Source organism: Argopecten irradians, chromosome 3, assembly GCF_041381155.1.
Source record: "Argopecten irradians isolate NY chromosome 3, Ai_NY, whole genome shotgun sequence".
Lineage (NCBI taxonomy): Eukaryota > Metazoa > Mollusca > Bivalvia > Pectinida > Pectinidae > Argopecten > Argopecten irradians.
Window position 1 is genome coordinate 10,856,949 of NC_091136.1, and position 26,775 is coordinate 10,883,723.

A 26,775-nucleotide genomic window follows, 5' to 3' on the forward strand; every position below is an offset into this window, starting at 1 on the left:
TCAAGGTGTTTGTCATCATAGGGCTTATTTAAGAAATGATTTTTAGTTTTTGTTGTTTACTGGTGTGTAAACTGCATTTGTTGGACATTCGAAGTTCTCATAGACACTTTTAATTGTCTTAGCGCGCCATGTTGAAATATCTGTCCAACAAATGCAGTTTACACACCAGTAAACAACAAAAACTAAAAATCATTCCTTATATTTACATATCAACCGACTATTTCTTTCAAATTTAATAATTCTGATAAAATAAAACTTTGTTTTTTTTCAATGTCATACGATTGATGTAACAGCAGGTCAAGTGATGGAATTCCGAAACAGCTGGCTCCAATTTGGCGGGAAATGTTGCGAAGTTCAGAGAGTACACAAACTGTACATGTAGTTGCACAATAACACTATCTTTTTCATTTCATGGATGCAATATTTTTCATATATTTTATTTTCGTTTAGTTGCACAATAACACTATCTTAATTTGTCCAATATTGAAGAATTGAAAATACAAAAACAATAAAGTCCAAATCTGATGCGCATTAACACTAATTGCGGAAGTTAGTGTTTCGGTGTATGGATTCTTGCGCGACAACCGACTGCGTTTACGCAAGTGTAAACGATTTCCCAGTTGGTAAGGTTATATAGCAATAAGAAAAACAGAAATGTAAATATATCGCCTTAATGAACGGCACTTTGTATATATGTGTAGAATGATTTTGAAAGGAAAATTATCGCTCTCTCCAACAGTAGTAACCTTTTTATGACGATGGACTAGAAATGTGTTTTTATAGCCGCTAAAGGTACAGTGTAGGCGGGTTAGAAATTTGGTATCTGTGAGTTTCCACCCTTCTCGTATATAGTACCATGTAGAATATGATTTTTATCGTTTTTTGTATCTAGACCTCTAAAACGTCTAAAACAGTCTTAGGACACTCTGGTGGGTCCATGATTATATAATCTGTAACTAATTCTCAGATCCCTGTGCTATGTAACAGATAATATACAGGTAAGCTATGGCAAAGTAATTATAGAGAATTGCAGTATTAGAGAGATAACATAACGGTAACACTAGCCCCCACGTGTTCCTGCCGAGAACCTATATATAGCTAATGCCCAACACCCCTTCCTCCCAGCTAACCTCTCCCTCCATCCCAAGTGTCCAAACGTTAAGTCAGCACTGTGTGGAAGCTGTTGTCAGCGCCTGGTAGGCAGGAAATGTATCCCCCCCCTGGGTGTTGGCCGGTTATCCGGCAATGCAAGTCGTTCAATTTACAGTGTAGCTTAGACTGGCCACCAGACCTTAATTTGTTTCTCAGCAGAGTTCTTTGCTAGAATATCTCCCCCTAGTTTAGAATCAGACATGTAGTAGAGAAAAAAGTTATCAAGCCAAATTCCAGTGATTTTTTTTTATTATTCTAGAGCATTGTGGTCAGTCTAAATTTAGCTGTGCAGCCCCTTTTATGACCCACTCTCCATGTTCCTATTTGCAACGTCGCACAACCATTCCGATTGGTCCAATCTATGGTATAAGCGCAGTGAGCCCGGAACCTTATACGACAACCCACCAATATCCTGTCCTATCGAGGGTAAATTTAAACACCAAGTTAAGCTAGACTGTCCAAGGATACAAACGATAGCCGCTATGATAATACTCATTCAGAAATGCACGCGGAATGTTTATATAAAATGTACATAGCCCTACCCTACCGGTGTTACATCAAACCGATTGAAACAATGAAATGGACCACAGCAATTATAGTACACACACCATAATAAAAATCATCATTAATCATATAAAGCGTGTGACTTATATTACCATAATCCAAATTTGATGCACACTATTTAAAATTTCCGAATAATGCAAGATCTTGTTGGTCCTTTTAGTAAAGACATAATTGTATTATTTCAACAATGTAGCTTTCAAAATCATCTTTTCGAGTCTTTGACCAGCCACATGAAGGAAGGAATTGAGTGATGTACAGATCACCGGAACTCCCTGATATTGATGGTCAGTGTTGGGTCAGTAGTTTCAGGCTTGTCTCGGTAAATATCCAGTTTCATGGTGTTCAAGTCAAATAGGGCTGAAAATATAGTAAGGAATACGTTGGTTTATCATATTTTGTTATTATTATATGCCCTAGTGCACACTTCATAAATAAATAGTGTCTCCTAGAAAAGATTTTATGATGTTATTTAGTAATCAATGTTAGGTTGTCTTAAAAGTGGAAAGCGACTGAAGCATAACGGCGGCTTGAAATGTTGGTAGGCTTTTCTTGACATACAAAACAATCGAGGTAGACAATTCAGACCTTTTGAGTATTCCCTGATAGTTGTTTGCTTTACTGACTGCCGATAGTACTACACGTATGTATTCACATGTATGTTTTGGTATAGGAATGTTTCCATTTGTCACAATTAAGTCTTCAATGAGACACTTTAATAAATTAATGATGGAAAATTGAGTGTACTCAAATACATTTGTCAGCCCAATACAACCTCTTCCTTTTTTCGAAAAAGATTCGTCAGTAAGATTCAATTCCAAAATGTCCATGAAAGTTAGTGAAAAACAGTTCACAAACAGATGTCTAAATTCGGATGTCAAGGATATAAACCCTATATCGTATAATGCAATTGAATTAAAACAATAGTCACAATTTTGATAATAATCCAAGGAAAATACATAATGTCATCTACTTATTCTGAACTATACCAATATCAGGTATAAGCTATACGTGCAGGTTTAATATTTTAAAGTTTAATAATATTGACAGAGGATTTCCATGTACACATCTATTATAAGCTAACCAATGTGAACAAATGTTACCTATACAGCTCGTGGTGAGATAATCCGGATATTTCCCGGTCCTAAACACTGGGAACTCGGAGTTTTCTTGATTAGAAAGAATCCTGATGACGTCACTCTTAGTGACGAGTTTACACTTCTGTTTCCAGGAATCCACGGTGCGTTGTCTCTGTACAGAACTTTCCTCCTGATAGTGTGGCATCGTCAAATAGTTATACCTGTCAAACAATGGCACCGTCAAATAGTTAAATTTGTCACATAATGACGTCAAATAGTTAAACATGTCAAACAATGGCACCGTCAAAAAGTTAAACCTGTCAAACAATGGCACCGTCAAAAAGTTAAACCTGTCAAACAATGGCACTGTCAAATAGTTAAACTTGTCACATAATGACGTCAAATAGTTAAACATGTCAAACAATGGCACTGTCAAATAGTTAAACCTGTCAAACAACGGCACTGTCAAATAGTTAAACCTGTCAAACAATGGCGCCGTCAAATAGTTAAACCTGTCAAATAATGACGTCAAATAGTTAAACATGTCAAACATTGGCACCGTCAAATAGTTAAACCTACCATAATGACATCAAATAGTTAAACATGTCAAACAATGGCACCGTCAAATAGTTAAACCTGTCAAATAATGACGTCAAATAGTTAAACATGTCAAACATTGGCACCGTCAAATAGTTAAACATGTCAAAAATGACACCGTCAAATATCTAATTTGACAACCAAGATCATCCAATGGTTAAAGCTTTATGTGACATAACTGGGCGAAAATTTTTTATTTTTTTTACATTAATCGTCAAACAATTTTAAGCATACCGTCAAATATTTAAATCGGTCAAACAATAGCACCACCAAAATAGAAACCTGCTAAATAACGACACTGTCAAATACTTAAATCTGTCAAACATCGTAAAATATAGTTTTAATCATAACGCAAATGAAACTACTTCAGCCTATCTCAGACCAAGTTACCGAAGGCGACATTTCACAACATTATAGGATGATAACTTACGCTCGTTACAAGCCAGACTACATGTCTTGAAAGGTGAAAATGACTCACAGGTTTGTGTGTGTAAAGAAGTCTTCACATGGATTGATGAAGTGCTGTTCTCCATCCGGATGTCCCGCAATCTCGATACAGGTACAAGTCAGGCCGACACCAGAACCAGGGTGTATCAGGTTGATATTGTACCCAGACGCTATTCCTGTAAATAAAGATAATATAGATACCGCTACACATCAGGGCGACTCCAGAATCAGGGTGTATTAGGTTTATTTTGTATCCAGACGCTATTCCTGTAAATAATCTAGATACCGCTACACATCAGGGCGACTCCAGAATCAGGGTGTATTAGGTTTATATTGTACCCAGACGCTATTCCTGTAAATAAAGATAATCTAGATACCGCTACACATCAGGGCGACTCCAGAATCAGGGTGTATTAGGTTTATATTGTACCCAGACGCTATTCCTGTAAATAAAGATAATCTAGATACCGCTACACATCAGGGCGACTCCAGAATCAGGGTGTATTAGGTTTATATTGTATCCAGACGCTATTCCTGTAAATAAAGATAATCTAGATACCGCTACACATCAGGGCGACTCCAGAATCAGGGTGTATTAGGTTTATATTGTATCCAGACGCTATTCCTGTAAATAAAGATAATCTAGATACCGCTACACATCAGGGCGACTCCAGAATCAGGGTGTATTAGGTTTATATTGTACCCAGACGCTATTCCTGTAAATAAAGATAATCTAGATACCGCTACACATCAGGGCGACTCCAGAATCAGGGTGTATTAGGTTTATATTGTATCCAGACGCTATTCCTGTAAATAAAGATAATCTAGATACCGCTACACATCAGGGCGACTCCAGAATCAGGATGTAATAGGTTATTGTATCAAGACGCTATTCCTGTAAATAAAGATAATCTAGATACCGCTACAATCAGGGCGACTCCAGAATCAGGGTGTAATAGGTTTATATTGTATCCAGACGCTATTCCTGTAAATAAAGATAATCTAGATACCGCTACACATCAGGGCGACTCCAGAATCAGGGTGTATTAGGTTTATATTGTATCCAGACGCTATTCCTGTAAATAAAGATAATCTAGATACCGCTACACATCAGGGCGACTCCAGAATCAGGGTGTATTAGGTTTATATTGTATCCAGACGCTATTCCTGTAAATAAAGATAATCTAGATACCGCTACACATCAGGGCGACGTCATAAACAGGGTGCATCAGGTTAATATTGTATTTAAACGCTATACACCTGTAAACAAGAACCAGGGTTGGTGGTTTGGTCGATTATGTTTATCGTTTTATTAACAGTGGTTTAAGGACGGTCATTGTCACATGGCACCACAAAGGATGCAATGTATATGTATATATAGCGTGTGACGAGTGCCAACTGCGTTAGACAAAGAAATTTAGAACAATATTCTCCCTAAAACGGTAGAGCGTTGTACTAGATATTCATGGTTAGCGACGTTGGATAAGTGCGTGTTTTGGCAGGCTCGCTATATTCACACTTTGTAATTGTTCTGCTCTTGTCCATTTTATAGGATTGTCTCACTGATGCATGATGCCAGAGACAAGACGTTATAATGACAACTTTCATGCTCGATGCTTAACAGAAATCAATCTTATTGAAATTAGACTTGTACTTCCGCTCCACTACGATGGAGTGCATACCGTAGAGCATCGTAGTGTAGCGGAATCACAACTATGAATTTGATTAGATTGAACAGAAATTAACATTTGATAGACTATGAAGTCACCAATACCTTAAAATCAATTATTGACTGACGTTGAAGTATTACCAGACATGTCCAGGACTTACTTTACCAAAGACGTGGTATTTGATCATGTACATACCTGGTGGTTTCTCGATGATGTTGATGACGTCCAGGTAACTATTAGCCGATAGAATTGCTCGCATAAAGAATCGTCGCGCTACAATACAATGCAATGCACATTAGTGGTATCCAAATAACAATATGATAGTATCAGCATCGCTGATCTAATCCACACCTTGTGATGGTGACCGCCTTATATCTCTACGGCCCAATAGTCCGAAGGCCCGTCAGTCCGAAGGCCCATTAGTCCTAAGGCCCGTTAGTCCGAAGGCCCAATAGTCCGAAGGCCCGATAGTCCGAAAACAGATAATATAATTGGGATTTATATGCGAACAGTACTTGAAATGAAACAAACGTTTATTACAGTTTTCGATGCAAAAGATTTGTTGTAAACTTGCTAAGGTATACTTACATGTATGTGACTATAGAATTGATACGGAAAATGATATGAAACAACGAAATGTAGCGTATTTTCAAAAAGAGCATAATCTTGAAATACATAAACGTATCTGATATTAAAGAGTATTATTTTTTATATGTAAAATGCAATCCTGTTTAATATTTCACCCAAACAATATCATTATGCGGACCATTTCAATCATTATGGGTAGAATAAACAATTCATAGAATGGGGAAGCAAAAATAAGTCGTTAAATACATGTACCCTTGACCATATATATTGTACAATATAACGAAGTTTACTGGTATAATAAAAGTCATTTTTCGGTAGGATTTGATTATATACATCATTTATCCATGGAGCAATGTTAATCCTAATGCAATATATTGTACAAAAGGCTAACAATCGGACGTTTTAAAGCTTGCATGTTTGTAAGATAATCCACAGATAGTATGCTTGTGAGATGTCCTATGAAATGTAAGATGTTATTAGGGATTTCCATTTACGGATGGAAATCCCTATTGTTATTGTTATGTTTTTAGGGATTTCCATCCGTGTTATTGTTATGTTTTTTCTTATTTCCACAAATCTTGTTAGCAGGATATCTCACGAACGGAATAGGGTACGACGCTCAACTTTGGACACGTTATGAACGTACATAAGATCTTGAAATGTACTTTCGATTTTTTACAAAAATGTTCCAGGTCAAGGTCACAGACGTAAAAAACGACTTTTTTCGACCAAAATTTAAACGTTCATAACTTCATAACCGTACGATGTTCAACGTGTGCATTTCGTTATTTAGGTAGATCGCGATATTTAACGTTTTTTTCTTACTAAATGTTATCAGAGATTATGTCTAGGTCAAGAGTTCGCTAGAGGGTCAAATGAGGTCAAACAAAGGTCAAAAATGAACTTTACCATAGAAATGTTTTGAAAAGCGCATATGAAAGAACATGCTCTCAAGCACATAAAATGACCAATTTCAAGGTCATATGTTTCAAAATGGCGCAGATATAGGACATCAAAAATCGAAACTTTATTTTTTATTTGTCTTTGCGGCAGACGTTTCAGCGCCTTTAAACCTGTATGTACAGTGTTGATTTTTCATATCTATCTTGTATGAACTTTTGTCTTCAAAAGTTATGGATTTTAAAGGGGTTATATAGAAAAATGGCGGAAATATAGCTCTCCAAATATGGCAATTTGTCCCATTTCCTTATCTTTTTTACGTAAATAGTGAGCTCGTAGGACCTTTATCATATACTGTAGGGTGTTGATATTTTGTAAATGTAGAATTTGGCATATTGTCTGTACAGGCTTGTAATTTCAAAGTAATGAATTTGAAAGTGGCGAAAATATAGCCCTCCGAATATGGCATTTCGTTCATTTTTTTAACGTAAATTTTACCGTAACTTATGGAAAAAAAAATTATATGGATATTAAAGAGCATGCTCTCAGACACATAAAATGCCTAATTTCAAGGTCACACAAAATGGCGGAAATATAGGACATCAAAAATCGAATTTTTTGTTTTTATTTGTCCTTGCCCGAGACGTTTCAGCGCCTTTAAACCTTTATGTACAGTGTTGATTTTTCATACCTATGTTGTATGAACATTTGTCTTCAGAAGTTATGGATTTTAAAGTGGCTACATAGAAAAATGACGGAAATATAGCTGTCCTAATATGGCAATGTGTTTCATTTCCTTATTTTTCCCGTAATTTGTGAGCTCGTAACGACTTTATCATTTAAAGTAGACTTTGGCATATATTCTGTAAAGGGTTTTAATTTCAAAGACAAAGCTTTCAAAAGGGCGAAAATATAGCCTTGCAAATATGGCGTTTCGTTAATTTTTTAACGTAAATTTTACCGTAATTTATGAAATTTCAAGAGAAATGTTTTGAATTGAATGAGAAAGGGCATGTTCTTAGACACATAAAAAGATCAATTTCAAGGTCATATGATTCATAATAGCGGAGATATTGGACATCAATAATCGAAATTTTTATTCTTATTTGTACTTGCGGCAGACGTTTCAGCGCCTTTAGACCTGTATGTACAGTGTTTATATAATGACTAATTTCAAGGTCATATGATTCAAAATGGCGGAGAAATAACACTTCAATGGTAATAATATCACCGTTATCAACGTTATTTATCAAAAGTTAGAGTTTTTGTCACTCACATTTCACACATCACCGTGACACGCCGTGTGCGGATACTGAAATATGTACTGCTGTGAGAAGGCAGCAAAATCCTAAAGTTCTATTTAAAACAAAACACTTTTCTCTAGCTGTTTTCTTTCTTGGTTATTCTGTATCAAAACTTTTTCTAATCTTAATCACGCATGGATAAAATTGTGTAAGCCCAATTTTATTTTGTGTGATGGTATGTTTTGTATGTGTGAATGTGATAAGATTACATTATGTGGTCAAAGGGAGATAATCTTAACTCTAATTGTACCAGTTATTCCCCTTGGTCTTCATATAAAAAGAGAATGAAAGTAGACTTGGAACCAAATAGATGTGTTTTGTTGTTGTTGCTTTTTTGTGTTGTGAAGATTAAAGAAATGTAGAATGAGTTCTCCAACCCAACCTCACGTCCATGACACAGCTGTAATTTGGTAAAAGATTCGGAATACATTTAGAAGATCAAAAGGTACATATAAGGCGGAGCCAAAGAGTCAAATTCAAATTCAAATTCAAAAAATCTTCTGAAGATCCAGATAAAGCCAGAAACCTATATACATTTACTGAAACATTATAAAAATCCCTGACTATATATTAAGCAAAAAACATTCTAAAAGCGTACTAAGACGCGCAGTGTTGCGTGTTCATAACTACATAAAAACAAAATTTGTTTTAAGTGACGGCTTTATTTCACATAAATCACACAAAAAGTTGAGATTTCATTTATAGATATACTTTAATATCCCATCACAGGCAGTGATCCGTTCAATACACATGTATGTTTCACACGACAGGCAGCGATCCATTCAGTTGATTTTATTGCATCGGTTCCATTAAAATGTAATTTGAAAACCAAACTTCAAAACTTCAAAACCTTGGAAGTGATAACATCAACTAAACCACAAGTGTGTGCACTGTCTAGAAAGTTTATGCGTCGAAGTCCAGATGAGTAAAACTTTGTAAGATAGTCCCTTCATCTTCGACTACTTGAGATTTTACTGAATCATGCAGTGTGTCCTGCTGTAACCGGACGTTGCACAGTCCGATTAAAAGACAGGTGGAAGGAAGGACACGTTGATACCCGTGTTCAACCAGATACATTGTGTATATAATCATAATATTCGTTCTTTTTTTTTTTTTGTTCGTTTGCTCTTTTTTCGTTCGATAGTTATTGTTTTCTTTCTTCTTTCGGGCTTGCGTTTGTTCGTTCTTTCGACCGTTTGTTCGCTCATTACAGATAGTTTGATTTTATACGAAGAGAAAAATATTATAGCGATCGTCTGATCGATAACATGATTATTTGCTGGATGGAAATCCCATGTTATGATCGCGATCAAATCTAGTTTTTATAAAAAAATTTTTTTTTTTCTTTTGATGTAATTTTGACCTGGCATTGCTCCATGAAGAATTGACAACTTGCTGTCCATAGAAATTGTCAGATCAGCAGTGCCGAAAAATGTTTTCGTCAAAATACGTTAATTATAACAACTCTATAACTTGTAATATTTACTAATTTTCGGACTAACGGGCCTTCGGACTATTGGGCCTTCGGACTATTGGGCCTTCGGACTAACGGGCCTTCGGACTATTGGGCCTTCGGACTAACGGGCCTTCGGACTATTGGGCCGTAGGGATATAAGGGTGTCACCCTTGTGATAGCTTTACCAAGGTCAATGTGATATATTACATGCTCAAAGGACCATAAAGGAATTTTAGTTTCCTCTACCGACAGATTTATCACAACATGGTCGACACCGCTGGATGTTTGCAGCACAAAATTTTGATGTTAAAATTATTAAAAAATCTAGGGAATGTTACATGTAATAATGTGATACAATTATCTTATATCAGTGTCCTTTCCATTGTATGATACTCGACTCTAAATTTAAATTTTGTCAGCTTTCACAAAAGTAAAAGATTCTTTGACCCCTTTCATAAAATGATATAAAATAAACACTCATTTATGTTAAGATCTTAGCTAGATGTGTAGGTTAATCAAGATTTATTCATTTTCTATTACAGTATATCTATGCGATTTAGCTGGGCTTAGTTGGGTTATATACAAGCGGTTGGTTCTTTCAATGATCATCAAGGCTATATTCAAACGAACTGACGTGCTGAACTGTCCAACTCACGTATGCCTGCCGGATTGATCGACTTTTGGTAGACATTATTGGCCCCGTTCATCAGATCATTCGCCATGATGTTAAACATATTACCTGGCATTGACCCTACAAAGGAACTGTTAATGATATAACGGTCCACAAGTTATCACCAGGGGTTATATACGTTCAGACTTTAAAACATAACGCAAAGATAATGCTTTTCATCACGATTAAATCTTTCACTTGGTGATAATTCAATATATACTTTATACTTTAGAAATCCATTTTCTGACAAATGGTATTTTTTCACTATTAAAAACAGGAACAGACGATTAAATATTTTTCTTCAGTTACAAAAGTTACTTACTTTACACCATTACCACCATTGAAAAGTTTGAGCTTCTAATTTTACTTCAAGTTAAAGATATGAAAAATAATTAATTGCATCCCGAAAAAATTCCGTGTCACTATATCCTATATGGAAGGAAGTACTGATTGCGCATGCATCAAAGGCGAAATAAAGCATTTTATATGATTTTTTGTGTTAATTAGACATATATATACATGATCAAACACCAATTATTGTTCAACTAATGAATATCATTTATGCTTTGTCGGCGGTGGATACTATACTTTAACATTAGAAATGCATTTTCATTATCCCATAAATACAAAATATGAAAATAATCACCCTCGAAACTCCACCAGTGGTTACTATTGCTGTTGTTATGTCCACCCCTGGAATATGTCATAGTAAAACTGAAGGTAGTTATAGTTTAGTTCTTTGATGTACTTAAACAGAATCGAATAACGGTACACTGTGGTTGACTGTGTGGCTTTGAAGTTGAGCGTCGCTCTCTCTGTGATCTTCAAAGAAAGTCTCATTCAGGCCTGTGATTTGTCAATATAGTTCTCCTGAACCGTTTCTAGTTTTACTATGAGATAGTCCATGGATGCATATGCCATCAGTGATAGTAACCCCTGGAGTAATGGGGATGGAATACTATATACATGTATGATGTCATGCTTCTTAAAGTTATATGTGTCGTATTTTTCATACTCATGAATCAAGAAGAGTTCTTAATATGCTATTCACCATCAAAAGTTACCATCACTTTTGAAAATTAAAAATCCTTATAATACGTAGAATAGGTTTTGATTTAACGAATAAGAGCTGAAAAAGATTTTGGCAGAACTTACAAAAATTATTCAATTAGCATCTATAATGCAGTGAAATGAGTACATACGATCAGACTATGGGAAAAAATGTCGTCATTTTTTTCGCCCAGTTAAGACACATATATATACCTTTAATAAAATATAAGTCCAGTTCTTTAACCGCCACCCACCAAACCCCATCCACCCTTTCCCTGTCAGTATATCCTCAATAGAAAGCATATAATAATTACTTTACAAAAATAATAATGTTTGCCTATGTGTTACAAACACTACTGTAAGGATGATGGATAATTACCAGCTCTAGTAAACGACAGGAACCTTTCCTTAACTGTCTCGCCTCTCCGTGTGTCGGTAATGTCCACATCTAACCATACACAAGCATTGTCCATCTCTGGAATGCCATCCTCAGAATGTCCGAGTACAAACTGAATACCAATTTAGTCGACGAGTTTAGACCCAAGTAATTAGACATTGAATGAATCATAAATACGACAATTTTGCCCCAAATTCGAAGAGTTTGATATCATTATTTTTCTTTAAAAATATTTTTCGTAAGCTTAGCGCGCAATTGTTGAGTCCTGGTAAATTTACGTTCTAGAAAGTACAATTTACTGGGTCTCAATTGTTTAATTAGTTTTGAGATTCTCCAGAAATAGAAATGAATAAAAATAACCAAAAATTGATTACTAGAGTGAATGTATAGCGACTCCAACACCTTCTGTAAAATGATTAGAAAACCACTGATAACCAAACCCAGTATAACGATGTATAATATTTTTAGGCCACATGGTAGTTAGAAATATTGAAATCTATGAAAAAAACCCAAAAAACAAGAGAGGCTGTGGCCATTTTCTCGGTATGCTCGGTGTGAACCAAGACTGTTGAGATATGAAACCTTCAAGAACCGCACAGACTCGATTATAACAGCTGAAATCTCAATAGTTCCGTTAATACTAAAAGCAGGCAGTTAGCTCCAACAAAGATTTATATATAATCCAATAATAGGTGTCTGGCTTTTCCCCCCAGATGTACACTGTGAGTATGATATGAGTGAAAGAACCTGAAATACAACATAATGAAATCATAAATCATATGCGTCTGGTATACTAATGCACTAAATAAACTGAAACCATTAACTTACGTAACTTACCGTATCTGTGTCCGGGTCCTAACTTACCGTATCTGTGTCCGGGTCCTGACTTACCGTATCTGTCTCTTGGTTCTAACTTACCGTATCTGTCTCCGGGTCCTGACTAGCCGTATCTGTCTCCGGGTCCTAACTTACCGTATCTGTCTCCGGGTCCTGACTAGCCGTATCTGTCTCCAGGTCCTAACTTACCGTATCTGTCTTCGGGTACGTCTCGGACTATTACTTACCGTATATCTGTTTCCGGGTCCTGACTTACCGTATCTGTCTCCGGTCCTGGTTATCAATTTACCGTATCTGTCTCCGATCGTCTCGGTCCTCACTTACCGTATCTGTTTCTGGGTCCTGACTTACCGTATATGTCTCCTGGTTTCAATTTACCGTATCTGTCTCCGGGTCCTAACTTACCGTATCTGTCTCCGGGTCTTAACTTACCATATCTGTCTCCGGGACCTAACTTTCCGTATCTGTCTCCGAGTCCTTACTTACCGAATCCATCTCCGGGTCCTTACTTACCGTATCTGTCTCCGGGTCCTAACTTACCGTATCTGTCTCCGGGTCCTAGCTTACCGTATCTGTCTCCGAGTCCTAGCTTACCGTATCTGTCTCCGAGTCCTAATTTACCATATCTGTCTCCGGGACCTAACTTACTGTATCTGTCTCTGGGTTCTATCTTACCGCATCTATCTCCAGGTCCTAACTTACCGTTTCTGTCTCGGGGTCCAAACTTACCGTATCTATCTCCGGGTCCTAACTTACCGTTTCTGTCTCGGGGTCCAAATTTACCGTTTCTGTCCACAGGAACCTGGCACGATTTTTTTGAAACTAACAGTATTCATATATATATATATTATAGTATCAAGGGTATGAACTCGACGGTCTAGAAAAACTGACCTATTTTTTTAAAAACGTTGATTATTTTAATAAATGGGTTCTATACAACATTGACGGATATCTTACCTTAAAGAGAAATAATTTATATTTCCATTAAGTGCTTGATGAATAAAATTGGCCAAGTATTGACGAATTTATGGCTTGATGAATCGGTAAATTTACGAAAAAATTGCTAGGTAGACATTTCCCTGTCCGGTCGAAATGTCGTCTCGGCACTAATGGGTACCTCAAAAACCAAGCCAAAATCACAAAATCTACGCTTGTGGTGGTAAACAGTACCCATAACTGTATTCATCCACAATCTCCTTTGGAGGTGTCATGACCCGTACTTTGTAAAAACTCCATTTAAACATCGTGTAGCTCTGTTACATTAACCGTCACAGACATTTCATTTGTTTTTCGGAACGCTTCTCGAGTTTACCCACAAGCACAACACTACATAATTTGCATAATGTAGTCACGATATGTAAAGTCGAGGAGCGTTCCGAGAGAAAAAATGAACATGGCGGTGACGGTTAAAGTAAGTGAGCTTACACAGACTCGAAAATAGAGTTTCTACAAAGTACGGGTCATGACACCTCCAAAGGAGATTGTGGATGAACACAGTTATGGGTACTGTTTACCACCACAAGCGTATATTTTGTGATTTTGGCTTGGTGTTTGAGTTACCCATTAGAGCCGAGACGATATTTCGACCGGACAGGGAAATGTCTACCTAGCATATTTGACGTAAATTTCCTGATTCATCAAGCCATAACTTCGTCAATACTTGACCAATTTTGTTCATCAAGCACTCAATGGAAAGATAAATTATTTCTCTTTAATGTAAGATATCCGTCAATGTTGTATAGAACCAATTTATTAAAATAATCAAGGTTTTAAAAAAAATAGGTCCGTTTTTTTCGACCGCCGAGTTCATACCCTTGATACTATAATATATATATATATATATGTATACTATTGGTTAAAAATTTTCGTGCCAGGTCCCTGTGTTTCTGTCTCGGGGTCCAAACTTACCGTTTCTGTCTCGGGGTCCTCATCTACTGTATCTGTCCCCGGTTCCTAGCTTACCTTATCTGTCTCCGTGTCATAACTTACCGTATCTGTCTCCGAGTCCCTGACATAAATATCTGTACAGCCATTTGATTGAGGATAAATTTGACTCCCGACAGTTGAGGACGCTGCTTCCACAGTAGAATTGTTGCCATATAAGGCAGTTAATTCTGGCTCCAAGTTGAAGAGAAAGAGCTAGAAATGAAGTAATATATTTGGATTTTATGATTGTCTGATTTAAATATCCCAAAATGTAAATTTCTTCTTTTTTTTTAAATTAAAGTTTCTTGATTGCTGTAATGGAAGCACATTTCTGATGGATATTATATTGATATAATATTTTTTTTCATTTTTATAATTGCCCGTTGTAAAGATGCTCCATCGCCGACAGAGCATAAATGATATTCATCATTTTAACAATAACTGATGTTTAATCGTGGAGATGTGCATGCATGTCTAATTAAAACAACAAGAGATCCCCGATGGATCTTGGCGCCCATCAAAGAATGATCTACGTCTGACAATGGAAAGATGGATCTTTTCTCTGCTTTTCAAACGTTTACTACAAATTTCATATAAAATTTGAGAAAGATTCTTTCATTACTTTATGAGATATATCGCAGTAACAAACTTCAATTATCAAAATCCAAGATGATTACCTGTCGACCACCTTGTTCATCGATTGGTCCAAAAATGCAATATGCACCACTAAGTTCCTAGGGGGACATAAATATCAAATTTAAGACAGATCGCTTCAGTTCTTTCTAAGAAATAGCGGTAACAATAATAAAAATCAAAGATGACAGCCTGTCGGCCATCTTGTTCACCGATCGGTCTGAAAATGCAAAATGCACAACTAGGGTTTGGTTTTAATGGTTTAACGTACTATTAACAGCCAAGGTCATGCAAGGACGTGCCAGGTTTGTTGGTGGAGGAAAGCCGGAGTACCCGGAGAAAAACCACCGGCCAGCGGTCAGTATCTGGCAACTGCCCCACATGGGATTCGAACTCGCAACCAATAGGTGGAGGGCTTGTGGTAATAAGTCGAGACATCTTAACCACTCGGCCAGCGCGGTCCCTAAACTAGGGACCTAGGGGAACCTGCACATGAGATTTGAGACAAATCCATTATGTACTTTCTGAGAAATAGTGGTAACAAAACTTCAATTGACAAAATCCAATATGGCGTCCTGTCGGCCATCTTGTTCACCGATCCGTCCGATTATGTAATATGCACAACAACTCCCCAAGGGGAATCTGCACAGGAAATTTGAGACATATCCTTTAAGTACTTTTTAAGAAATAGCGGTAACAAACTTCAATTGTCAAAGTCTAAGATGGCTGCCTGGCGGCCATCTTGTTGACCGTACAATTTAGAATCATGGCAAATAAATGTTTTTGAACCTTTTCAAAGTCTACACCAGCGCCGTCAGCGGTTCCTTCTAACTCCCTCCGATAAAGTGGATAGTGTGACGTCACAGCGTTGAGGAATGTTTGGTAGGTTTGCTTGCCCTCGGTAGAATTTGTGTATTGTTTTAGAATGTTGAAATGTTCCTCCATGTCCTTCAGATATTCGCAGATTTCTTTTTTCATGCATTTCCCCTAGAATGATAATTTACCACAAAACAAATACAATGTAAGAACTAGATTTGATCGCGATCAAAACACGGGATTTCCATCCACCAAAATAATCATGTTATAGACCAGACGATCACTTTGATACGTTTTCTCTCCGCATCAAATCGAAGTATATGTAATAACCGAACGAACGGTTGAAAGTACGGAAAAAAGCACGCCAGTAAAAAAGGAAATCAATAACAACCGAACGAAAAGGGCAAACTAATAAAAAAGAAAGAACAAACTTACGAATAAAATTATATACAATGTATCTAGTTGTACACGGAATTCAACGTGTCCTTCCTTCCATCCGTCTATTATTCTGTCTGCGCACACGTCCTTACATTTAGGACAGACTGCATATGACACGAACATACTTTTAGATATGATTTTATTAACTCAGGCAGACAAACAGACAAACACACGAACAAATGACACTTGACGGACAGATGGATGGAAAGGCAGACACGATACGATGTTTACAATTTGCACACATGGACGAACAAACATCTAGATTTCGACGCATATACTGCAGACAATGACCAATGAACTTTCCATCGATTTTGCTACCTGCTGGGTATAGATAGTGCACATACCTGTAGTTTAGTTGATGTTATCACTTAAAAAGGTCTTTAAGTTTAATACAAGAGGCCCATGGGCCCTACCAGTCACCCGATATTTAATACAAATTAGTTATGTAATTTACTATCCAACTGATGTCTTTTGTTCAATAGATAGGAACATACATCAAATAGGTCTACACACAAAGTTTCATTAAGCTTGGTGCATATTTACTCACGTTACCGTGTCCACAACACAATAACTCCGTAAACAAGTTATCTTAGAGTGGAATCAAGCTTATTTTCAGACCTGTTAAGATATTTCCAATGCTAGCTATATAGTCTATATGCAAAGTTTCATAAGCTCGGATCATATTTACTCAAGTTATCATGTTCACAAGATTCAATAATTATAATTGCAAAGGACAATAGCTCCGTAAGTTACAATTAAATCAAGCTATTTTTCAAACTCGAGATCTTTCCAATGTCAGTCAGAGTCTACATACAAAGTTTCATTAAGCTCGGTGAATATTTTTTTCAAGTTCACAAGGTCCAATAATATTTTAGTGTAAAGGGCAATAAATCCATGAATTACCGTCGAATCAAGCTGATTTTCAAAGTCGTCCGAGATCTTATCAGTGTTAGTCTACATAAAAAGTTGCATTAAGCTTGGTTGATACTTACTAAAGTTACCGCGTTCACAGGGACTGATAGTAATTATTAGTGCAAAGGGCAATAACTTCGTAAATTAATGAAATTTTCGAAATCCTCCGAAGGCGTCCTATGTTAATCTGCACACAAAGTTTCATTAAGCGCGGTTTTTATTTACTCAAGTTATCGTGTCCATAAGAAAATGTTAACGGACGACGGACGACGCACGACGCACGACGGACGACGCCGGACAAACGACAATCGCAATAGGTCACCATGACCTATGATCAGGTGACCCGAAATTGTTGTTCAAATTACATTTTAACTGATTTGATGAAACAAAATCAACTGATTGGATCACAGCCCGTCGTGTGAAACATATGTGTGCATCGAACGGATCACTGCCTATGATGGGATATTAAAATATACGATATCTATTATTAAAATCTCAACATTTTGTGTGATTTATGTGAAATGAAGCCGCCCCATTAGTATAAACAAGTTCTGTTTTATATGTGGTTATTAACACGTAACAATGCGCGTCTCAGTGGCGGCCAGATCTAACAGCATAAGAACAACGATGTATATGTTAATATTATGAAAAGGTGAAAACATATCTTTTTGTAAACTTAGTCCTACAATAAAAATGACGTTGCTAACTACCGTCAGAAATAAATTACAATGTATACAATATTAGATATGAAGCCATCCTGACAAGGATTATTCAAAAGATACAACGAAGTCCTTATGGACATATACACAGGTAAACAGTGGCTGTTTCTTTTCACATAAATTGAACAAAGTGTTGATATTTTATTCATAGATTTGGTATATATCGCCACATTCCATCTTAGGCAGTGATCCGATCAATGCACACGATACAGTGATGCAGCAGTTTTATAAAAATGTATAATAAGAAGAAAAATTTTTAAAAACTAGAAAAAGTGTAAGTGACAACATCAACTAAACCCTAAGTATGTGCACCGTCTAGACCAAGTCGAAATCGACGGAAAGTTAGTCGGTTATTGTCTACGATTTATGAGTTGAAGTCCAGATGTCCCAAACGTGTCAAAATTGTCCCTTTTAAAAACTCTTTTACTGTACATTAATCTTTCAAACAGCGGGTTAACTGTGATGAAACGTAAAGATGGACAACCAAGAAAATTAAAAAGACCCTAGATCATTTTAGCCGGGCTTTTTTCATAACCTTAATTTTATCTTAAATTTAAATCCTTATTTTAACTGCGTTTCGTAGAGGATCGGGCAACCTCTCACATAAGATCACGCTCTGATGTCTTTGTTAATTGACCAATCATAGTACTACTTCAATTTTCTTAACGACGACAAATCAATTTGCAGGAACTGTCATAATTATTTTCTTGTTGGTAGTCAGTTTTCCCAAAGTGCACACAACATATCTATATGCATATGCATGCTGTCACGAGATGTCGTTTTAAGATGTATTTAGGTGAACATAATGAATTTGACTTTAAGCTTGATGTAGTTATTTTACTGTCCTATCTGACCTTTGTTTAACTCGTAGGCACGGAACAATGGAAAATTAAGAAATTGAAAGCTTGTTTTTTTTTTCATTTGTGGGTGTTTGTGTTTATTATTCTGTATTTGCGAACGAACTGTCAACGATCATGTAATGTATTTAGGCTGTTACGTATCTACAACTGATGATTTGTACAGTTACTCCATGCTTTGTTTCAGAGAAGAAGCCGTATTAGCTCACCTTGATTTTTTTTTACATTTCAAAATCATGTTTGTTCCTTGTGTGTTAGGATTAAACTCCTCTGAAGAAAATAAAACAAAGAATAGAGTAAAACTCTGGTACTGTGCTATAAGTAATTTTTTCATCACTCGGACGTAAATTTAACTTGTGTTTACATGCTGCAGTTTTTAGTGTTACGGATATGATTTTGATTGCACAACACAGTGGAGACCAAACGTCAATTGCGTTCAATTAGACAATCGTGGTAACGAACAATGCTGTTACGTATTCATTTCCGCAAATCGATCACAGTCTTATATTGCAATATACTCTAACTCTTAAAAAAAAAAAAAAAAAAAAAAAGAATCTCTTTGCCGGTTTCATTTTTCTTTGAAAAGTGAACAATGGAATGTTTCGAACTACCAGGTCAGCAAGAACAAAATATTTTAACCGATGCATCATTTTCAACATATATATTTTTTTAAATTATAAATAATAGCAAGTAATTGTTGTAGCATACATACCAGCTCGTAGCCAACATCATAATGACTTCCGGTCAGTTTGAGACAGGTAATTGAGCTCGGAATTCTCGGAAATTCTTCCATTGTGCTGTCTACGTTCAACTGATCACCTGGAAAAAAACTAGCCACGATCTTAAATAAACGGAGTTATGAGGATTGAATAATATTTTCGTCATCGTATCCATTCAAAAACTTATACCAAAAACTTAAAAACATGAACTATTTCATAAACAATTGATGCCATTATCATATGTAAAAATAAATAAGATGTAGGAAAAATAATATGGAAACACTACACATCACAATGTGGTGATTTAGCGTATAAAATATGTCTAACTACATACCCTCTTGCCTGCAATACCTCACTTGCGTACATTCTAATTGTACTAAAGTCGTGACTCATCCTGATATGACATGCACAAAGCGAAACGTTCTACATTTATTTCACTCAGCGTATTTTCGCCTTTTAAATAGAGGTGTAACGATACACTGACGTCTCGATACGATATGTTTCTGCTATTGTTGAGCACACAAATATATTTTCATGGTACTTTCGAGGTATTCTGATCAAAATGGACCTTTTCGACTGGATAAGGGAAGAGTTAATACGTCAACATAGGAGGAGTCCAGTGGAACGAACACCTGGAAATAAAATCCCATGTGGAACCGTTGATATAATGAATCGCTTATCGGGATTCTCCATTAGACAAATTTATTTTTCATTAACAAAGATAAATGCGGTGTTTGACGTACTATTTCAAATATTTTTACCTATCGGAAACCTATCAATGCTAACGTACATGTATATGGTTCACGTAATGTGTCATTATAGTAATGTATATTTTTAGAATCTGTTTCAAATTTGATATTCATATAGCTTATCGTTATCAAGGTCATGATCGAAATACCCATAATGCCATGAATAATTGTCAATGAGCAGCGGGCTATAAAAGTACATGTACAATTATTGTAAACTTCCATGGCTATATAATTTCGCGATGTTCATTTCAAACGCGAAGATTAACAGACGTAGATTTAAAAACAGAATGGAAATTTCGATTATTATATATGATGTAGATATCAATTTGCGGAAATATTTTTTAAATTATTTTTTTGCGAAAGAAATTTGGTTTACTGTACGAAAATAGCTTCAGTTTGAATGTACCGGCAAATTATTCAGCAAAACATGTAGCAAAGATTATATCAATAAATCATTTGAGTCATTCGTTGTTGCAAACGGATGGTCCAAGCCAAATAAAATCTTTACTTTCGTGTCTTTGACTACCTCGACAGTATATCGTCATTGTTATGATAGACTAATATAATGCTGAAGAAATGAACTTTCTCTAGTATTCCAAAGACGATGTACAGATTGACTAACGCCAAACGTCAGCTAGACGTGACCCTGGTATTTGATGAAGTTTGGCAGTAACAAAACCGTGAACGGATTATTTTCAGAATCTGTCCTCATCTCTGATGTCAACTAAAGATGCACGTTTTTTATTTGAAAGGAACCATCGTTGATTTGGCGCAAAGATAAGAATCGAATCCGTTTGAAATATAGTTTAACCTTCAAGATATCTAATATAATGTACAGTATATTTGAAAGATATACATATAAAGAAAAGGCATGTAAGCCTTTATAGTTTGATATTTGAATTTGATATAATGATATTTTGGTCTATTGTTTCTACATCGTTCATGTAGATATATGTTTGGGTATCAATACCATAGGATTTTATAAAACCAAATTAGATCAAAATGAGTAAACCTACAACTTCCATTTTAGATTGATTCAGGGCTGATATGACATGGTTTGACTAAGGTAGTATATGCGTTATGAGTTATAAGAATACATATGTAGGCGACTTTTAGGTTTGATATCCTCTTTCCTATGTCACTTTTAACGAAAAAGACACAGCCAAATACAACAAAAGGAAATATCTTATTATATTATATTATAAAGAAATTATGAGATATCTGAAAAAGGATATAGCAATGTATATCTTAATAAAATTGATGTTATTGGTATATGTATTATCTTATCAAACATCTCATCCTCCTTACTCCATGGTTTATCATCACTGTCGTTATATCATAACCTAGAGTATGTCCTATTAAACATGAAACCGCTGTGTGTGACAAAAAATGAGCAGGTAGTTTGATGTACATCAAAACACCATAATAGCGGTACATTGTACGGCTTTGAAAATGAGCATCGCTCTCTGTAAATCATTAAGGAAGTCTCTGCAGGTCTGTTATTAGTCAGTTCTGTAATGACATAATCCAGAGGTAGATGTTACGACAACGAGAGTAAACCATTGAGTATCGGGGATTCATCGGACCTTTCCCTACCATGAGGGTAGGGCAGGGGAATCTCTACCCAAGGAAGAGATTCACGGCGGAAATTTCTATATTGTTTAGACAGCATTCAGCATTGAAAAAGTATCTGATATAGTTTAAGAACGTTAAAATTTAAATTCAACGACTAGATATCTACTCGCGTAATGTGAAGTTCCAAACTATATGCTGACGTCATGGCGAGTGTGCGGAAAAAAAACCCCTGAGCGTTTGCTTCAAAAGACAATTTGACGTTTCAGCATCCAATACAGTCTAATGGTATGTAAAGTTGTTTCCCACCAATCCATAATTAATATTGTTTGATATTTACCATTTGTATAGCAGATTAGAGGTAAGTCATTCCAAAAAACAGTTGTTGGAATTAACTACGGCAGGCAATCCAGTTTAAAAGTGCAATTATTTCTGTCCGATGGGGTAGAAACCTATATCTTTATAGTTGGGCCTGCGTATTCATGCATTTTCATTCTCCGATACATGACACATTTTTGTATACTTTTCAATTATTCCTAACCTTCAGTAATTCAAAACAGTTGATTCACTGTTCATTACTTATACTACAAATGACTTCACAAACGTTGGCATTAAAAGTAATATATGTCTTTAGAAAACAATATTTGATCAGCAAATTATCATGGAAAAAATCTCGGAAAACAGCAACGTAGGGTTGATTCCAAGAAGTTATCTGTTTTGACGATTTTAAAGTCCCGTAACTCTTACAAATATTATTATGACCAGTATCAAACCCATCCTAGACCTAATTGATATAAAGCAATATTCAAAATTTGTATAAAATCGGATAATAAATATTTAAGTAATGGCACGGAAATCAAGAAGTTATCTGTTGTGACGATTTTAAAGTCCCGTAAATTTTGCAAATATTGACGGATTTTGACCAGTATCAAACCCATCCGAGATCTCGTTTATATAACGCAATACACCAAATATGATTGAAATCGGATAATATAAACACTTAATTTATCGCACGGAAATCTTTTCTCGGACGACGCCATCAAAGTGATACCTAGCTACATTTAAACAGGTTTAAATTACATGGCAGGAGACACAAAAATTAGGATATTTCTCACTCAGAACTCATCGTCTTATAACGAGGCCTGATGTGTTCCGATTGCAGTTAGCCTTAGACTGGATTACCTGCCTTCAGGACCGGTCCCACCGGCGTTTAGGAAGATTTTGGAATGAATTGCGCACAAAATTGGCTGATATTCGCTGAACATAGGCAATATTCGTGAATCGCACTTGTATCTGTCTCTCAACATTCGCACACGTCCGCAATTATCCGCAATGGTATGTTTTTCCGTTCCCAGGATTTTTGAACTGCACAAAATATTGATTGCGGAAATCATTCGCATTAGATACGCTATTCGTACGCAATACATACTCAATACATGCTTACTATACGCGCTGTATATCTGCTGCTATTCGTTGATATCCGCAACTGACTGGGATTTGCGGCTTTATAGCGAACTGGGACAGTGTGTAAAATGAGTGTATAGCGTACCTATCACGTTGACATCACGAATTAAAATAATTTGTAGCGAACGCATATTGAGGTCAGCGTTTGTATTGCGTGTTTTGCATTTTATTTGAGAATAATTTGCGAATGTATAACAAACGTGTTGCGTAAACCAAAACTACTGTATAAATATGGCAAAAATCGACATATTTGTCTATTATTTCCTGTCCGTCGATTTGTTTGTTTGTTTGATTAATTTACGTCCTATTACCAGCTATGGTCATGTAAGGACGGCCTCCCATGTATGCGGTGTGTTGCATGTATGTTGTGTGAGGTGCGTGTTTTGGGAGACTGCGGTATATTCATGTTGTGTCTTCTTGTATAGTGGAACCGTTGCCCTTTTTATAGTGCTACACCACTGAAGCATGAAGCCGAGACACCAAGCAACACACCCCACCCGGTCACATTATACTGACAACAGGCGACCAGTCGTCCCACTCCCTGTATGCTGAGCGCCAAGCAGGAGCAGAAACTACCACTTTTATAGACTTTGGTGTGTCTCGGCCAGGGGACAGAACCAGAGCCTTCCTCACAGGGGCGAACGCTCAACTCAAGGCCAAAAGTGAGGCGTTGCCAAGGGAGGTATTAGGAAAGATCAAGTCAGTTGGGAAGAAGAGAAAAGATAAGATCCTAAATTTAGTCCCCTTTTACGATCATGCTGTAGGGGCAGCAGGTACAATTCTAACGCCCTACCTGCAGGCGTCGAGAAGTACAGGTGTAATAATGGGTCATCGGCAATAATACCAATGCAGCGTAACAATGGTATCCAACAACATATTAATCTACTTGTTCAAGTCATTAAATTGTTTCAAAGACAGAAAAGAAAAAGTTGTCTGCTATGATTTGAATTTGAAACAGACTGGACCTTCTTTGTATCTAGAGGAGGTAGGATGAAAGTTGCAGCTTGCTTACCTTTGTTGCAGTCGTGTTGTTGTGAAAAGCGATACCGAAAGGCCCGAGCGCGCTTCTTTTACCTCCGTAATTCAGATGCCCTACATGCGCAATACAACAGTTCTTTCCGCTACATCTGCGCAATGCATTATTAATAGATTCGTAATATTTCCGTAACAATCGCAATACTTCCGATCTATTTCCTCAATATATGCGTTATATATTCGTAATTGTTTGTTATGTATCCGCATTGTTGGATAATCTTACCGATTGTACAACTCACGGGAGAGCGTTCGTTATCGTATTCGCTTTTACTCGTGAAATGTCCGCATTTGTTCGCAATAAATTCGCAGAATGTTATTAATATGTCCGTAATTTATACTTGAAAATTTGTTATTTTACGCCATTTTTGTTGCGGATGACAACGAACGGCCAAAATTTATAAACTAAATCCATCCGTAATTAATCCGCTCTTCAGAAGGACATGGCATTTAGTACCAATTCTCTCCGCTAGGAGGCGCTCATAAATACTATTTATATTTGTATTTTCGGAGCGAAGCCTAGCGGAGAGTAGAAAAGCTACGGCAGGCAATCCAGTCTACAGTCAGCCTTGGCATTTTTCATCACTAGTATTGTTTTCACGTGCTTTTAGCTCTAACGAACTAGTCCAAGTACAAAGTATGTTAAAGTTAGCATGCCAATACATTGCAACTGTGATGCAGCTGAACAAAAGTAACTTGATGAATTGTTAGTATGCGTAAAAACTAACTATACATGTACATGTATTTATAATTGACATTATGTAATTTGTTGAGCTACTTGTTGACCAGATTTGGCTTTATAAATGCATGAACGTTGATGTTCTTCTGACATTTAACCTTTTGTCCTGAAAAATAATTTTGTATACTTTACAAATTTTCCAAGTAACCCAGTAGTATACTACCAGTAAGAGGTATAGTTAGTTATAATATATACTAACACATTTAATCAAGTTACTTTTTGATTTGCACGCAATATAGTACATTTACATTGTATGAAGGATATCACTATACACTGAAAATGACATTTTTGAATCAATATCAGTTCAAACTGTAAAGATATAAATAATTATATACATAAAAATAAGATATATGATGCATTATACGACTGAAATCACAACAAAGTCTTTTTTAAGATACTTGAAAGGGTCTTAATATGCTACTAACACTTTGAATTAGTTCATTAAAAAGGTAATGCTTACAGTTCAGTTGGAGCGTGTGTGGTGAGTACATCATGTTAATGTAGGTCTAAATAGTCGATTTTATTTTGCACACCGCTTGCATTTTTTTATCATTGAAAGTACATTTAGAGCGTGGCCATATGGTATAAAGCGTACGTTCCCAGAAAAAAACCCTCGAAAAGTGCATGATATATGCAATTAGTATCTAATTATTTCGTGATATTGATGATACGGTAGCGATTTTCGTATTATAAGTTTATAATTTGAGAAAGCAATATACTTAGATAAAATGAAAAAAAAAAAAATGAAAAAAACCCAAACGATAAGCTATTATCGCAAACGTCACACTGAACACAATGTCGGCAATAGCTGGACACCATTCATACAGTGTAAATAAAATTTGTTATATAAAGTGAAGGAAAATTGAAGATTTCAAATGTTTTCCTGTAATGTGTTTAGTACTTTTCTTGGACTTTTGGTGTGTAATGTACTGGATATTTTAGGACTATAAAACTTCCTGTCCCTAGTCTTTGCTTGGAATGCTACTTTCAAGTTGTACACGAAGCCATGGGATCAAATTATTATGTAAGTTTCACAATAGTGACACGCTTCTCGTAGCAAATAACTCGAACTTTGAAAGTGATTGGCAATTGCCTTTTCCAAGTAGAGAGCATCTCAAATAATGTTGACATTATCTTAAGATATAATTACAGGCTATGAGTAGCAATACGTAAAGTATTGAATTATATTTACATTTACATTTTCTTTTTGCTATAAAACCTTGCTTACCAACTGTGAAGTCGGTTCACGGGCACGAATAAATACACCGGAACACTAACTTCCGCAAGTACAGTAGTGTTAATGTGCATCATATTTGGATTTTTCGGGATGAAAATATGTTCGTTTGTGGATTTTCATCACAGAAGAACCAGAGAGTCATTTCTTTTCCAGTTCAGTACTCTTTTCCTTGCCCAACAGGCTAACCTGATGGCCGTTTCTTTCCAGTTCAGTACTCGTTTCCTTGCCCAACAGACGTACATGATGGTCGTTTC

General features: G+C 36.2%; 1 protein-coding gene across 4 annotated transcripts; it reads right to left on the reverse strand.

Moving 5' to 3' along the window:
* Positions 1-453: 453 nt before the first annotated feature.
* LOC138317537 (beta-alanyl-dopamine/carcinine hydrolase-like) lies at positions 454-25,175 on the reverse strand. Of its 4 annotated transcripts, none has more exons than XM_069259282.1 (10): positions 20,063-25,175; positions 19,722-19,828; positions 16,057-16,254; positions 14,698-14,847; positions 11,854-11,983; positions 10,389-10,505; positions 5,702-5,779; positions 3,868-4,012; positions 2,817-3,013; positions 454-2,073 (listed from the first exon to the last, which is right to left on the reverse strand). In XM_069259282.1, the coding sequence occupies exons 2-10, from the start codon at positions 19,800-19,802 to the stop codon at positions 1,976-1,978; spliced, it is 1,194 nt and encodes a 397-aa protein (XP_069115383.1). In that variant the 5' UTR covers positions 19,803-19,828; positions 20,063-25,175; the 3' UTR covers positions 454-1,975. The 4 variants fall into 4 exon arrangements, with proteins under 4 accessions (XP_069115383.1, XP_069115385.1, XP_069115382.1 ...); XM_069259284.1 differs by adding an exon at positions 16,519-16,625 and having other exon boundaries at positions 19,722-25,175; XM_069259281.1 differs by having other exon boundaries at positions 19,722-25,175.
* Between the last annotated feature and the right edge of the window lie 1,600 nt (positions 25,176-26,775).